The sequence below is a fragment of the Molothrus ater genome, chromosome Z, assembly GCF_012460135.2.
Source record: "Molothrus ater isolate BHLD 08-10-18 breed brown headed cowbird chromosome Z, BPBGC_Mater_1.1, whole genome shotgun sequence".
Lineage (NCBI taxonomy): Eukaryota > Metazoa > Chordata > Aves > Passeriformes > Icteridae > Molothrus > Molothrus ater.
Window position 1 is genome coordinate 901,039 of NC_050511.2, and position 16,472 is coordinate 917,510.

Here is a 16,472-nt window from a genome sequence, read left to right on the forward strand (position 1 = left end):
ACAGTAGCAGTGAATCTCTCCGCAGCAAAACCTGAAAACCCAAACCCCACCTGTCTCCCCTCTGATCCCAAGAGCACTGAAGGCCAAGCCCAGCCCCTGACCTCCAGCCCAGGCACATCTCTGCCTTTGTCAATAGAAATCCCTGCAGCTAAGGGACAGTAGCAAACTGCACCCCTTTTCCTCCCCACCCCACAGTCCTCCCCCCCCGCCACATCTTTTGTCTCAAATACCCATTGTTCTCATCTCTTAGGCAACAAACGGCAGAAAAATTCTCTGAGAGAAAGAGAAAAAAAGAAAAAAAACACACTCAGACCTTTGGTCCACAAAAGGACCAAAGGACCATGGTTAACACAAAGAGAACTTTACTTTTTTTACTTTACCGACCAGAAAATGTGCCCAGCTGACTTTCTGGTTCGGGTTTGTAGTTCCCCCTAACTTCGCAAAGCAAAGCTCAAATACTTGAACGCCACTCCTAATTTATGGCAGATGCCTGAAAACCCATGCCTGTCTGTCCCTGCTGCTGCCTGGAGAGCAGGGCAGGGTGTCAGGTCAGGCACGGGGAGCTGTTAGCAGATGACGTAGCGGATGAGCCCCGAGCCACGAATCTCTCTCACTCTCTGGCAGTGCCTCAGGATGCTGAGGATGCTGTGGAACCTCTTGTCCAATTTCAGCTGAGTGAACGCCTTGATATCATCTGCCACAATAAAAAATGCTCCTGGAAAACAAAGAGCGGTTTTGTTACAGAAATTACTCTGCTGTGGGATACCCTCAGCATTCCACAAGTGACAGCACAGCCTCTTCTTCATCATTCCACAATCTACAATTCATAATTCTACAGTCAGTAGGATGGCTTCACACTATATTGGGAACTTTGTTCTACTTTTAAAACCTGTCGTAAGAAAGAGAATTTTCAGCCTTCCCCTGAAGTTCAGACACTCTGCATCATCCACAGGCCCCACTCCATGAGCTCTGTCTCCCAGCAGGCACTCACGTTCTGGAATTAGATCTCTGCCATAAGGACAGAGCCCTGCATGCATCAGAGCTATGCAGCCCACCATTCCCTTGACTTATATCAGATTTGGAAAAGAATGATCCATCATTACTTAAGAAAATCCCAGGAAAAGACTAATCACTCGCAACAGCATCGTCCCTGTGTCTCCAAGAAAATGGCACAGGGAAGTCCTGCATCAAAGCTGAGAGCTCCCCCCTTCTTTCAGTTGATTGACTACTTCTATAAGCAAATTGTCATTAAAATTCAGGCTGCCCAGGGCAGTGGTGGAGTTAACATCTCTGGAAGTGTTCAAAAAACTGTGTGAATGTGCCCCTGGATGACATGGTGAACATGCTGCTCGGTTGACAGTTGGAATTTGTGATCTTAAAGACCTTTTCCAACCTAAATCATTACTGAATTATGTGTAGTATCACGCTTCCAAGTCTAATGGGAAGGAGGACACAAGGGAAGGGGTGTTGCAGTTTAGAAAAAGAAGACCACATTCTCCCTCCTTGTTTTATCCTTAACACTGAGGCAGTGACATCTTAGAAAAAATGGAGCATCTCTTCCTCCTGTTAAGTCCTTCCAGTTTCACTGGGATATAGCTGATACAAGCTGGAAAGCCGATGCTGCCAGAAAAGAACTGAGGTCCAAGAATTATGTTTGTAAGTGCAATGTCCCCCAAAATCTTGCTCAGACAGAGCTGAGAAATAACAGATCATGTTTTCTCACAGCCTGGGCCTCTCATGGGAGTTGGTGACACACTTGTCTCACAGGGAGTAGAATCTTCCAGAGACAATAACTGTCAAAATCTAGAGATATTTCCCCAGAGAGGAACTCTGCTGGAATCTCAGAGCTTGTAACGCCACCAAATCCACATACAGATGAGAAGTAGGAAGTTTGTTTACCAGGAAAAGAAAGAAGAGCTGCATTACTGCTCAAATTAGAAAACGTCTCAAATAGAGACCATTTACAACTTCCAGGGACACCAACACACCCAAACAGTGTTGGGAAGCCAGGCATAACCTGCCTGCTGCCTTCACAGTCTGTTACGTCTGGGGGAGCATCAGAACATCCTGAATTTTGATAAAACAAGATTCCTTCTTATATTTGCTCACAAGCCAGAGTGGCAACATTCAGCAGAGCAGGATCTTTTTTGTGAAGAAATCAGAGCTGGGTGAAGGGCAGTGGTTTGGTCCATGTGCTAAACAACCAGCTAAACTCACTGAACCACCTGAGTGGCTGGAAGTGACCCTGATAAACCAGGCAGCATCTTCTCTCATCTTGAAATCAGAGAAGAGGTCAGCTGGCAATTGGCCCAGGCTGAAAACCAGTGGGAATCCTAAGCAGAGAGACACTCACAGGAGAGATTTAAACAAACAAATCAATGAATGCAGAACGTCATCCTGAAAAATGGAATGGATAAAGACATTTAATCATTTTGTGCTGGCCAGATAAGAACCATCTGACAGCCTTCCAGGACGTTTCTCTTGGCTTTCTAAATGATTAATCACAAAAAAACCTAAACAAAACCATCTACCACACAACTACACTCGCTCTATCAGATGCTGAATGTCCTAGTTTCCTAACTGAGCTTCTCAAAATAAACAAGAAATAAAGAACATCTCTCAGGTACTTAAAGCAATTAAGCATTTCAGTTTTTCAGAATTAAAGCCCACAGCTGACAGAAAATTCTCTGACTAGCTGTGGCTTTCTCAAGTTGCTGGAATGGCTTCCTCACTGCAGCCAAGACTGCTGTGGATCACAGTGCAGACTGAGCATCACTCCAGGCCCAGGAGGGCCCTTCTAGTGTTCAGCCTCTCTTCTACAGCTGTGGGCTCAAACTCTTTACTACTGTCCTAAGGATAGGAACAGTGACACCAAAAATGTGTTGTAAATTAAATTGATGAAGCCAGTATATTAAGAAATCAAGATTAATATAAGCTGCTGTTCAACTGAGGCAAAACATGCTTAGAGAGAGGCCAAACCATCACAGCCCAAACCAAAAGTCAGTCACATGAATTTATATAACTGCATTAGAATGAATTTACCTAGCTGCATTCTGTGCTTAGATCCATTTTAACAAGAACCTTTAAACAATGACCTTTGTATGGCAATTGAGATCTCATCTGGAGTCCTGTGTCCAGCCCTGTAACTGCAGCACGAGAAGGAGCTGGAGCTGCTGCTGCCAGTGCAGAGGAGGCCACGGAGCTGCTGCCAGGGCTGGAGCCCCTCTGCTCTGGAGCCAGCCTGGCACAGCTGGGGCTGTTGAGCTGCACAAGAGAAGCTCCAGGGACACCTCAGAGCCCCTGCCAGGGCCTCCAGGGGCTCCAGCAGAGCTGCCCAGGGACTGGGGACAAGGCCTGCAGGGACAGCACCCAGGCAATGGCTCCCACTGCCAGAGGGCAGGCACAGATTTTGGGCTCTTGGCAATTAGGAATTGCTGGCTGGGAGGGTGGGCAGGCCCCGGCCCAGGGTGCCCAGAGCAGCTGTGGCTGCCCCTGGATCCCTGGCAGTGTCCAAGGCCAGGCTGGATGGGGCTTGGAGCAGCCTGGCACAGTGGAAGGTGTCCCTGCCCATGGCAGGGGTGGAAGTGCCTAATACTGAAGGCCATTTCCAATCCAAACCATTCTGTGATTCTGTGTTTATCTTGCAGGTCTCAGAACAAAGTGCCAGCATGTCCATCAGATCAGAATTCCCTCCCTATAGAAAAGCTGGATCTAGAACCCAGAAGTCACTGATGTTATCATAATACTATAATATCCAGAGCCTTGAAGAGCAACAAAACCGAAGGAAGGCAGAAAATGTTGCAGTTTATGTTCAGGGCACTCCTGAGTACCCAGTGAATGCTCAGGGCAGAGGTTCTAGCATTGTGTCCAGGCCTAAAACAGAAGGTGGGTACCATGGTGTTGTCAGAGACAGCTCTTTTTATGTGTGACAGAAGACAGTTTGCTCCACTCTTTATGCCTGAACTTGGAAACATGAGGGCATTCTAAGGACATCCCCAAGTTTGACATGTGCAGTATGCCTCTCCAGGAATAATTATGTACTTGTTCTCAAGAGGAAAGGCATGCCAAAAAGGAGATTTTTATATCAGAGACTTACTGTGCCACATGTTTTTGGAAAAACTATAGACTGTAAGTGCAACTTTTCAATTGAAAGAAAGGTATTTTGGTTTTCATTCCCTCTATGCTTTTAAGAGGAGAAAACTTTTTAAGATTATCAGACAGACTTACCTCTTCTACAAAGCCACTGCAGCACAATAAATTAGCCAGATTTCCCAACTTCAGAACAAATTTTTAATAGTTCATGTCCAACCAAGTTTAACACCTGAGAACACATTTCTATGGTTTGGTTATCAGACTAAGAGTTTCCAGAACTTGTAATGATTCCAAACTAAATCTTTGTGCACTCAAAGTTTCTGCCATGACACACCATCAAAGGGATGTATTTTTCAAAGAAAACGTTCAAAAAGTGAGCCAATAACTATGGGAAACTCTTCAGTCAAAAATACTGAAAAAAAGACCAGTATTTTTATACTTCTGCTGCAACATCCAAGTGTTACAAGTTTGGGAATAACAAAGGAAAAACAAAATACCTTTTGTATCCTTAGTTTCTTCTTCTATGAACCTGTGGTAGAGGTTTCTGACTGGTGCACTCATAGACTTCAAAGGCTGATACAAGATCTTGTACTTGCCCACCACGGCCTTGTTAATCTCTTGAACAACCGCATTAATCTGATCATATGTTATACGGCCTTTCAAATACCTACAAATAAAAATAAGAATCAGTAACCAGAAAGTCACAAAGTTCTGTGTTTATTCTTCTCTTTCATCTGCCCTAACTGAAGAAGCCATTCCTAGTTAGAGGTAGTTTCTCCTGTTTTGTATTAATGAATATATCTAGTAGTTAATTCTGTTCATTTCCTTGATTGCTTAACAATCCTGAAGGTAAAAAGGCCATGACAGAACCTAAACCAGAAAGATAAAATATTAGAAAGCTAAATTAAGAAGCAGAATGCATTCAGTACTTAAGCTGTAAAAAGCTTTTCAAAATGGCATAAAGGTTGCTTTTATAGCATACCACTTAAACACAGAAAAATAAAGCAACTTTGCAGAAAACAGCATGAAATGAAATGTCTGCCTAGGAGCACAACTTGGCTCATATTATCATCACAAATGAGCTGTGTTTGATGTCACAGCCATTTATTGTTTGGCCGGGGCACTGAACAATCCGGCAGCGGGTGTGGAGCGGGGCCGGAGCAAAGCGGCCCCGTGCCCACCATGGGCCCTTTTTAAAATTTGTTTGTTGGTTTGTTAATGTCTGTTTGGTTGGTTTTTGCTTTGTTTTTGGGTTGGTGTTTTTTTTTGATGTGGCACTAAGTGCCATGGTTTAGTTGAGGTGTTAGGGTATGGGTTGGACATGATGATCTTGAAGGTCTCTTCCAACCCAGTGATTCTGTGATTATTTGGTGTTTTTTGATGAGCTACTAGTTGTGTGTTGCCTTCTGCATTTGGCTGTGCAGCTTACTGAGCTGTGAAGATAAGGTTCTGCACCACCAGCATCCATTTCTGAACTCTCAGAGCTTTTCATAATACTAGTACTAGAAGAATAAGGTCTGTTGATAACAGCCTAGAGGTACAGGAAGCACAGAAGATAAAGAACAAAGTGATGTGGAAATACTAGAACATTGGAAGATTTGCAAGGCTATTCAGTATTTATAGATGTAAAGCCATGCCTTCAAGGAAAAGGAACTGTGCTGCACACTGAGAAACCATTATATAAAAATGAAATCTGAAACTCAAATGACAAGCAGTAAGCTAAATACAACACAACCTTCCTTCCCCCCCCCAAAAATGGCAGTAAAGGCTGGGCCAGCCATGCAACCTACATTGTCCTGTGGCCTTCATTCAGTTGCTACAACAAACCCAACCTGGCTGTTTGTGTTTTGTTCAGTATGGGTTTGCAGACGTGAGGAATTACACAAGTGTCACAATTCATTTTGAGAATGAATGCTCTAGGTCAGTAGAGCAGGTGACCAAAAGCTGTGGGACAGCAAGACTGAAAAGATCAATGAACAGCAAGCTCCTCCCTCATTTTAATCTGAGCAGACAGGCTCAATCTTTGGAGAACACACAACGAATTCAAAGCAGAAGTAGATAATCAATTACAAGTTCAGTACTCCAAACCAGAATTCAGACAGACATTCTGCAATTGCCAACTCAAAATAAGTGCTGTAGATTTCAACAGCAGCCAGTCCCTGCCAGGCAGACAGGCCGGCGAGGCGCGTAAAACTGAATCCAAAGCAATTGCTCTGCCTCCAAACCGAGTTTGAAACTTAGTAGCCACTAAGTTACTGGCAACCACCTTTCGACTTTATCGACACCGCGCTTTATTCAGCGTTGGGGGCGCAGCCGTGCCGTAGCTCTAAAAACGCTCCACTGTGCCCAGTGATAGAGCAGCACTACCCCCCGGCCATGCAGCCGCGGCAGGAGCACAGCCTGTGAGCACAGCAGGGCTCTGCCTGCGCGCATTAACTGCTGCTTATTGCTCTCTTCGCCTCCCTGCGCCGCAGGGGAGCGTGCCGAGCGAGGAAGGCTCGGCCCAGAGGTAGAAAACACCTTTATTTAAGTTCCTGGGCTCCCACGGTCAACACACAGACAGTGAACGCACTTCATAAAGCCAAGGCAGCACCTCAGCTCCTCCTGAAACTGAAACAGAGAGGCACGACTGGGTTGCCTAAACCTAAACACAAATGTTCTTTGAGAGGCCCTCGGGCATCCAAGATGCTTTAATCTGAAATTAAACCCTGTCAAAACCAAATGGAATTTTTATTCTGTGCATAACTAAGGATCATAAAAACTCCAGCTGTCCCACAGCCCTCTCATGTTTCTACCCAACCATGGCTGGCAAACCCGTTAATGCTGACATTTATTTCAGTCCATATGTACGCTAATATAAAAATACAAAGTTGAGAAGCTCCAAATTCAGGCATTTAATTTAGATTTAAAATAACTTTAAAATCTGCTTCACTATTCCAAATGCAGTAAAATTCAAAACTCTTCTAAAAAAGATCCAGTCAGTTTCTTTTTTTAATCCACAGAAGCCCTTTTTCAAAGCATTTTTTCTATAGGTACAAAAACCAGAGCACAGTGCCGTGTTCCTCAGAGAAAAGAATAACATCAATATAACACATATATGCCACTCTAAAAGAGATAAAGCTTGTAATGGCCACCCCTGCTCTCTCAAAAATGGTTGGGCTAAAATAGCCATGTATTCTCCCAAGCCACCATCTTTTGAGACTTGAGAGTTATAATGAATGCACAGAATCTAAAATGCTTTCAGCAGTAACATTTTTAGAAAGGAGTAAAAACTGTAGACACAGAATAAAGCAAACATTTTCCTCTGCTTCAAAGTCAAAAGTTAACAAAGACAGGTACTGTGAAATGTCCTTTATCTTCCTCCAAAAAGCACCTTCCTGCAACAGATTTGAAGGGTAAGATAATTTGCAGGTTTTTTATTGTGCAAAGTGCTCTGTTTGATCAGGGTGCTCCACATCTGCCCCTTAACACAGCGTATACCTTTGCTAAATGCCAGCTGCCCAGTCCTAGGACTATGAAGTCACTGAAGCCTGTGTCCCTTTTAGTGGCCTGATGGTGTTAGGAATAGATTTTCCTTCATGTTCAGCATAAAGCAAGTGAAAACAGCCTCAATTTTTCAGTGACCACCCCCCACCTCCAGTGCTCACCTGAAGAAATGGGCCCTGAACCAAATTCTCATTCTTCCAAGAGAATACATTCAGTGTAAGAGAATTTGTATTACAAGTACTTGCTGCTTAGATTTGGTCAATCAGTATGTGAAATTGCAAGTACTCCCTCAATCTTGTACTACAACATTGCCAGGCAACAGAAATACTGGTAGATTAATAGATCTATGTAAATTCATGTAAATTTTCCTCCTCAGAACAAACATGCTTCTCCCATCTGAATAAAATAAAATTATTTCTAGAGCTCTACCAGCACAGTCTAAGCTGCAACCTTTCCATAATGGGTACCTTCCAACACAGCTGCAACATTTCCACAAGGGCTGCCTTCCAGCTCTGCTTATTCTGTGGTTTTGTGAATCTGTAATGGATAGGAAGAGGATCATCTGGCCTCTGTCCCCATCCTCCACGCCCATGAACAGCAGAGGAAAACCTTCCACTTTCAAGGGTTATCATAAACTCCTTTAAGAGGGAAAAGCCCTCTGAGATCATCGAGCCCGAGCTCTCCCCCTGCGTGGCCAAGGCCACCACTAAGCCATGCCCCCAAGTGTCTTTCCACCTTTCTTGTGGTGTGGAAGATCATAGCCTTAACTGGAAGTTAAAACAATATTTGTCTGGAATAGTCTGTGTCTATTTTTCTTACTACAGCAGAAATAAAGGCCAAAAATTCCTAGGCTCTGGCTTTATCCTCTCATAATTTTATCAGGAGAGAACTACCTAAGGGAGTAAATCCACAAAATACCTGACATCTTCTGCAGAATAAAAATACCAGGTGCATGCTCTTCTAAGAAGTCCTTTATCATTAGCTCAGTATTCAGGATAAGGAAGAAAATGGGCATTACTCACCTGAAAATTCTGAAGGCTATAGATAAAAATTATTGGAAAGCCTTAAGTAAAGTACAGACTCAAAACCATATTTCTTACTGAAACAGGTATTGTCAGGGAACACAGTAAATCTAGAATCTCAATAACAATTTAGCCTTAGGCGTCAAGAGAAATTTCTTCTTCTTGCAGAAACATTTACCCATGCCACCCAAATGCCCTTTAAGAAGTTATTCCTATATATCAGACTTCAGACAAGGATATTAATCAGGTCCTGATGTTAGGGGAAGACACCCACAGCTTTCTATTCCAGAAGTTTGGGAATTTTAGTGCAAAGTGGTTTTTTTTGCTTTTAACAAGTCTGATTCCTTTTCCTGTCTCAAAACAGATTGGTAAGTCAAGACTTGAAGTTTCCAGAAACCAGTATTTGGGTCAAATAAAACCAGCACTTACCACTGTTTTTCTTTCTATATATAAACAAACCCTCCATGTTATGAGATGATGGCTCTTTTTTTAATGTCAGTTCTCAAAACAAGATGAGGATCCACCTGTTAGCTAATAAATCTCTGTCCATACAATTACAGTGACTTTTGAGATAAGAGGTTTGGGTTTTAACTGATCAGTTTTCATCTTCCCGATACCAGCATAAAGAGGGGCCCAATTAATTAATTCAATTTTCAGGTTTGCTAGCAATGCATTTAAACCATTTGAGGCCGTTGTCATGTTTCACCCTATGAAATATTTAATCTCTGTCAGTCCCAGTTCTGCAAGAGGTCACTCTCCCAAACCTATGTGTGCCACCCAAACTGATATGCCAGGGTACAAGGGAAGCTGCGCTTACTTACGCAGGAACACTTTCAAACTCCTCTGTGGTTATTAATGCTGCTTCTTTAATGGTTTTTTTCTCTTTTGCAGGTTTCTTCTCAGTGTTGGATTCTACAGCCTTTGTTTGTCCTTTGTGTTTCACAGTTGGCACGACATAAAAGCTGTAAAATGAAGGAATATTCAGTGCACAAACAGCAGGTAAGTAGGAAGGAGAATTCCGCTACACTGCTTAGTCACAGACCTAAGTTCCAGCCTGCTAGGCTGGATGAACACAATTAAGTGATATTTCACAAAAGAAACATCAGTAAAGCAAGCCTGCTCTGTTTCAAATCATATCCTTCAGCTGACGTCAGCACAGCTCTTGGTTTCTGTGCTATAGAGGCTGCTAGCAGGTGAGCTGGAAGCAGTCCAAGTGCAGCATGGCACAGCTCAGAATTCAATGTACCATCACATTTCACACAACGCAAGGCCTGGCTTTTTATCAGATAAAACACAGCCCAGAGCTGCAGCCTTAATGGGCAGATTTGAAATACTTCATAGCTCTTTGAAACAGGTTCAAATCTTGGGAAGCCTGTCTCATCCATTAAACTTTTGAAGCAAAGAAATTCTACACCACCTAGCAGACACTTAAAAAAAAAATTTTAGGCAAGATCCAAAAGAATTCCCTGATTTATTCCTGATTATTAGAACATTATTTTTATAAATTCATCCTTCCTCTAAACCCTCAGCTTAGAGCCTCAAACCCCAAGGGATTTGCCAGCCACCCACCCAGCTGCTCCTGAGCAGGACAGCAAAAGTGAAGCATATGGCCAAATCCACTGTTGTCAGAACATGGACATACAGAATTACATAAAGCAGTACAGAGCTGACCTGGACAAGGAAATAATCCTCTGCTTGGATCTGACCGTCCCACAAGAGATCATTGCTGCACATGGGGTCCCACGGCAGTGAATGGCAGGGCATGCCCCATCTGTCCCCGCCAGGGGCAGGATTTGAGGTGCCACTGCTGTGCTCCCCGAGGAACAGGAGAGGACAGCGCCGTGGAGAGGACAGTGAGTGCCACCTGCTGGGCTCCCACACCGCCTGCTCGCTGGCAAGGGGCTGGGAGCAGCTCTGCTCTGCGCTGGGACACAGCACAGAGCCCTTCTGAAACCAGCACATCTGCAGCCAAACTACCGCAGATGTCGTCATCTGGAGAACATCTGTTTGCATCTGAACAACAACAACAACAGAACGACTCCTGGCACGCTGCAGCTAGCAGGGAATGTCAGCAAACTGGAGGGACAGGAGAGGGGGGTGCATTTTGGGTGGTGGTGGAGGAGGTGGGTTTGGAGTGAAAGGATAAACACAAGAACCAAGGCAAGCAAGTTCACATCTTGAAACTTCATTCCTCCCACGCTGCAGTCTCCTGCTGCCTATCACACTGCAACAAACCTTTTCTAGATGATTCCCATATCCAAGCACCCTTCCTTTGTGTTCCCACCCACTCCTTTGCCCCTGCACTGCTGCAGTGAGGTGGTACAGACACAGTTCACCACTGACCTGAACCATGAAAGGGAAATACTTATGCTTGTTTACAAAATCTGGCTCTGGTGGAATGAGAAACTGAATCTCAACAAACACAGGGGATACAAAGATCTTGAGAGATATTGAACTTGCTTTTTATTTCAGTGAGATTCCTCTGGTAAACAAGAACAGAAAACCCAAGGATATAGGAGAGAAACAATAGCTAAAGCCATGAATCGCTGAGTTTCTCTGTGTGGGTCTTTTCATTTTCCCAGGGACTTCAAGGCCTGTCTCACCAGCATTCAAGTGCTCCTCTGCTTTCTGCATTATCTCACAAAAATCACTCAACATTAATATTCACAGCCCCACACATCCAGGAACAGAAAAGGAGGGGGCCAGGAAAGGAAGGTTTGGGGAAGAGGCCTGAAAACATATTTACACTGATACAGTGGGTTTTGAACAATTATGTCCCTTCTTACACTTCCTTGACCCTCCACTGCACAAAAGAGTGAATATCAAGAAGTGATAAAACGGGGAAAAAAGAAGAAAGTGTGTTTTGACAAATGGCATCATCACACAATGTATCATTACTCAAGAAAAACCAGCAACAAACTGACACCAACAGAACAGCAGCTGTGAGCTGGCCCAGCACAATCTGTAGAAAATTATCAGAAAAGCTTGGTTGGTTTTACATACTCTGGTTCTCTCTAGAAAGGGAAGAACTGGCTAAAGTCATATCACAATTAACTTCCTAATCACAAGCAGGACAAGACTGTAAGGGAAACCAACATCCCAAAGAATCTTTTGGTGTCAGAGGTGGCACAATTACTGAACAAGCCCCCTTTACACCTAAACAATTTCCAGGAGCTAATACAAAGTTAAGACAAAGGATTTCCCACGATAAGAAAGTAAGTTATGGCAGAAAGGCAGAACCCAAGTGGTAATTTCTGAAAACCTTCAATTTTTACACACACACACAAAAAAAAGCAACATCTAAATTGAAAAGGAACACATCACCCCTGGAGACGTTTTGAGAGGCTGTTTCCTAAACTGAGGGGTTCATCTCTAAAGGGTGAGAACAAGAATAGTCATCCCTTCACCAGCTAAGAACAATTTCAATACAATACCTACACCAACGACCATACTGCTACACACCAACAAAAATTACCATTCATTTTTCTCTTTTAGAACCCTCTTTCCACACATTTAACCTTTTACTTTGCTGGAACGCGTCTGTCGTGTTTTGAGACAGGTTTCTCTGGCATGAGGAGCCAGACCAAGTGAAGCTGGTTAATTCAGGGCACATACTGGAAGCACTGAGTTCAAACTAATGCACTGCCTTCTGACAGGCTACGAGGTGGGAAAGAAACTCTGGGATCCCCAGATAATGAGGGTCACTCTGCAAGTGACCCCACCTGACACACACTAACAACACTCCATAAAAGAAAGCAGCTCCAACAGGATGGAGAAAGAGATGACAAACTCAGAGTTGAAATGTCTTAGAAGCTTTTCAAGTAACATTAATTCTGTTAATTAAGAAACGTTAGTTCTGTTAAAACAGTTAATTCATGTACTTGTCATTTTCACATACTTGGGCTACTTGACTCTGAAAAGCTTCTTACCACAGCTCTCTCCAAGGCAAGGGGATGTCATAGCTAGCTGAAATAAATGCAGGATTGCTGTAGGGAAAAGAGAACAAAACTACCACAAACACAATTCAAAATCCAGCAGAACGACAACTGAGTTAGAGGATTTTTGGTTTTTAAATGTATTTAGAAGGGCAGTGGTGAACTTCAGTTCGAGTGACCCAGCATTTGGGTCACTAACCCTTTAATGAGTAGGCACTTTAATGAGTAGCAGTTACTAAAGTGATGTGTTTGTGTTTCTAAAAGAAGGGATGCCCAGACTCAGAGAAGCACTTTCTTTCTACTACATCACACCTAACCCTGGAAGCTCCCATTGGAACAACCTGGGATTTTATAGACTTGACCTGACAGATTTGCTGGGGTGCTAGCACAAGCCTGGACAAGAGCCAGCTCCAGAATCAACAGACACAACAACTTTGGCTCCCAAAGTTCCCCAGTTAATGCAGAGTGAAAGGAGCACAGCTGAACAGCGCTGCAGCTGGACAGTGCCAGGAGCAGCCCAAATCCCCTGGGCTCAGGTACCACATACCGGCTCTGGGGCTCAGGCAGATAGCGTGGAATGTGTTCAAGGAGGTGCTGTGCTTCCTCCTGATCTCTCTCAGCAGCCTTCTGCATCTCCTGAAATTCATATCAGACTATATCAGAAATCTCACACCACTAACATCAAGCAAGTAAAATTAGGGCAACAGTAAATTAATTTTCAGCTTTTCTAAGAGGTGCCTTTTATTTCTCCCCATCATCTTACCTCCTTATTCCATAATTTCCACAGGAAAACTAGTAAAGATACAAAGGAAGGAGTGTCTGTCCTTGCCCTCAGAATGTCAGAGAAATTTGAGCAGGCAAAAGGAACTTCAGCAATACATCCTGAGCAAGGTCTGGTTGGGGAATGGTGGTGATGAAGATGAGATACTGTGGTAAACTCACCTCCATTCCCCAAACAACATTTGCACAAAAGACTTAACAAAAGCACTGCAAACATACAGTAGAAAAGCAGACAAATATTCTAATTGAATACTTCGTGCAGCTATTGCAAAGATGCATAAGTAGAATTGCTTTTTAGATCACCGTATCTATTATGATAAAGACATGCTTTCAAGGCCAGTGACAAAGACATGATTTTGATGTCCTTAGGATGAAGGAAGGTAGACTTAGATTAGATATTAAGAATAAATTCTTCTCTGTGAGGGTGGGCAGGCCCTGGCCCAGGGTGCCCAGAGCAGCTGTGGCTGCCCCTGGATCCCTGGAAGTGTCCTAGGCCAAGCTGGATGGGGCTTGGAGCAGCCTGGGACAGTGGAAAGTGTCCCTGACCATGGCAGGGGGTTGGGACTGGATGAGCTTTAAGGTTTCTTCAGATTCAAACCATTCTACAATTCTATGAATCTATGTACAAGCCTTGAAAAATACTATTTTTAATGTTCGTTGTTCTGGAGAACTGCTTGACAAACCACCAGCAAGCCTGTTCCAAGCCCCAGTTTCTCTTGTAAGCACATGCATCCAAACATCACTAAGAATCTTGGAAAAAAAGTGACACGCGTATCAAAGATTTCTTTGAATCTTTCAGTATTTTATGAACAGGAAAAAAAAAAAAGGATTACTTTGAGCGAATCTTTCAGTTTTTCTTGCTGTTTAACTTCATTTTCCATTTTATTCAGGAGATCATGTACAAGGATCACCCCATTCTGTATTTTACGGAGCACAGGCTTGCAGGAATCATCCTTACCTGCACAGGAGAGGACATTAAGCTACAAAGTCTCCAACAAAAAACCAAAATCCAATATTCCTCCCCCTCACAAGCCGTGATTATCTAACTCCCTGCTCCTCAGCCACCGCATCCATCCAGGAGAAGCAGCAAGACAAACTGTCAGCCTTGTGCTCCACACAACCAACAGAGTTCATGGAATCACTTAGCTTGGAAAAGCCCTCTAAGACCATGTCCCACAGAGCACTGTCAAGGCCACCATTAACCTGTGTCCCAAGTGTCACAGCCACATGGCTTTGAAATCCCTTCAGGGATCGGGATTCCACCACCTCCCTGGGTGGATTCCTGACCTCCCCTTTCCATGGGGAAATTCCTGCTGGTGTCCACCCTGAGCCTGTTCCCTCTGCTCCTGTCCCTGTTCCCTGGAGCACAGCCCGGCCCCCCCGGCTGTCCCCTCCTGTCAGGAGCTGTGCAGAGCCACAAGGGCCCCCCTGAGCCTCCTTTGCTCCAGGCTGAGCCCCTTCCCAGCTCCCTCAGCCTCTCCTGGGGCTCCAGCCCCTTCCCAGCTCCAGCCCCTCAGTGTCTTTCCTGGAGTGAAGTGCAAGCCAATCCCCACTGTTGCTCTTGTTTACCTATGTCTCTCAATAGGAGACACTTTTTAATATTTGAAATCTTCATATTGATGTGGAGGCACAAATCTTCCAGGCTTGAGGATGCCATATCCTTCATCATCACACTGAGGGGGAACAAAAATGAAGGTAGGAATTTAACACAGACCCAAATTGCAAACATTGCCTACAAAAGCAGAATTTTTAGAAAGACACAGATCTTCCACAGAAGCAAAGGGAACATAAATGAAATAGTAAATGGAGTAGTTATTTTTTATCTAAATTGAAAGCAGGAAAGGAAGCATAAAGTGGCACTAGACAAGGCAATAATTTTCCCAGAACTTTGGAGATAAATGCATTGTGATATCAGTGCAGCGATTCCTCATGAGACTGGGAGCATCCTTATTACATAAGTGTGCAATAAAAAAGGAATTGGAGTTTACTGCAAAAACCAAGAAACACCTGGATTATATGAGGCAGTTTTAGAAGACTTTCTCAGGGAGACTACATCAGATGATTAATGTTTTAAGAGGTGTGTTTTTTTTAAAAACAATTAAGCAAAAAAAAGTGTTAGCAGAGTTATTAATGAAGTCTGGAAGCATCAAAAAGAGCATTACATATCGATTACTATATTGTCTATAATAATAGAGTCGTTAACTCTATTATAGACAGGAATTGATTAAAAGAAAAAATTATGCAATGTGACAAACACCCGCATTTAACACTGTGGCCCTGAGCGCTCACACAGCTCCCTCCGATGGCTCACACTTGGAAACTTTTAAAACGCCTTTATTTCGCTTTTGGCTTAAAATACTATCAACTACCGCGCTTATTAAACCCGTTCTTAGAGACCTGCCGCCTTCCCCACCCTCCGCACCTGCGTGGAACCAGGGCCCTCCGAGGCGGATCGGGATGCCCTGAGAGGATCGAGCTCACCCCTGCGCCCGGCGGCAGCGCCCGGTTCTCCTCAGGTTTCACCAGGCCCAGCGCCGGTGCTGCCCGGCCTTTGTCCCTGTTCCACTCCCTCAGGAGGAGGAGGAGGGCGCTCGGCCGGGTTGGAGGGCGCTCGGCCGGGTTGGAGGGCGCTCGGCCGGGTTGGAGGGGAGGGCGCTCGGCCGGGGCTGGAGGGCGCTCGGGGGCGGCTGCCGCGGCCCGGGTGGAGCCCCGGTTTGAATCCGCCGCGTTCGGGCGGCCGTTGGGGAGGGCGGGCAGGGCGCGTGCGCGCTGAAGGGAGCGCTCGGGGCGGGCGGAAAGGGCGGAGCGGGGGCAGCGCTGAGGGAAAGCCGGGCGGGAAGGGCGGGAGCGCTGAGGGGTATACGGGGTACATGTTGGGCACTTCAGGAGGTTGTGGGCCAGGTGAGGGTCAGTCTCTTCTCCCAGGCAGCCAGTGATAGGACAAGGGGATATGGTCTCAAGCTGCGCCATGGGAGGCTCAGGTTGGACTTCAGGAGGAATTTCTTCATGGAAAAGGCGTTCTGGCCATTGGAAGGGGCTGCCCAGGGAGGTTTGGAGTCCTCATCTCTGGAGGTGTCCAAGGAACGACTGGACATGGCACTCGGTGCTGTGGTCTGGGTGACAAAAGGGGATCAGTCATAGGTTCGGCACGATCTCG

At 44.7% G+C, this 16,472-nt stretch overlaps 1 protein-coding gene across 1 annotated transcript; it reads right to left on the minus strand.

The window, feature by feature from the left end:
* Positions 1 to 345: 345 nt before the first annotated feature.
* Positions 346 to 15,873, minus strand: SKA1 (spindle and kinetochore associated complex subunit 1). The gene is made up of 7 exons (XM_036403467.2): positions 15,738 to 15,873; positions 14,885 to 14,988; positions 14,149 to 14,273; positions 13,083 to 13,171; positions 9,422 to 9,562; positions 4,590 to 4,759; positions 346 to 715 (listed from the first exon to the last, which is right to left on the minus strand). The coding sequence occupies exons 2-7, from the start codon at positions 14,982 to 14,984 to the stop codon at positions 567 to 569; spliced, it is 774 nt and encodes a 257-aa protein (XP_036259360.1). The 5' UTR covers positions 14,985 to 14,988; positions 15,738 to 15,873; the 3' UTR covers positions 346 to 566.
* Between the last annotated feature and the right edge of the window lie 599 nt (positions 15,874 to 16,472).

Bases quoted from the DNA above. Each gene is read 5' to 3' on its own strand.
- SKA1 (XM_036403467.2), bottom strand. From the start codon at position 14,984: ATGATGAAGGATATGGCATCCTCAAGCCTGGAAGATTTGTGCCTCCAC. The intron at 13,172-14,148 runs GTAATCCTTTTT...TATGAATTTCAG, and splicing joins AACTGAAAGATTCGCTCAAA to GAGATGCAGAAGGCTGCTGA. The intron at 4,760-9,421 runs GTAAGTAAGCGC...TTTTATTTGTAG, and splicing joins GAGTTTGAAAGTGTTCCTGC to GTATTTGAAAGGCCGTATAA.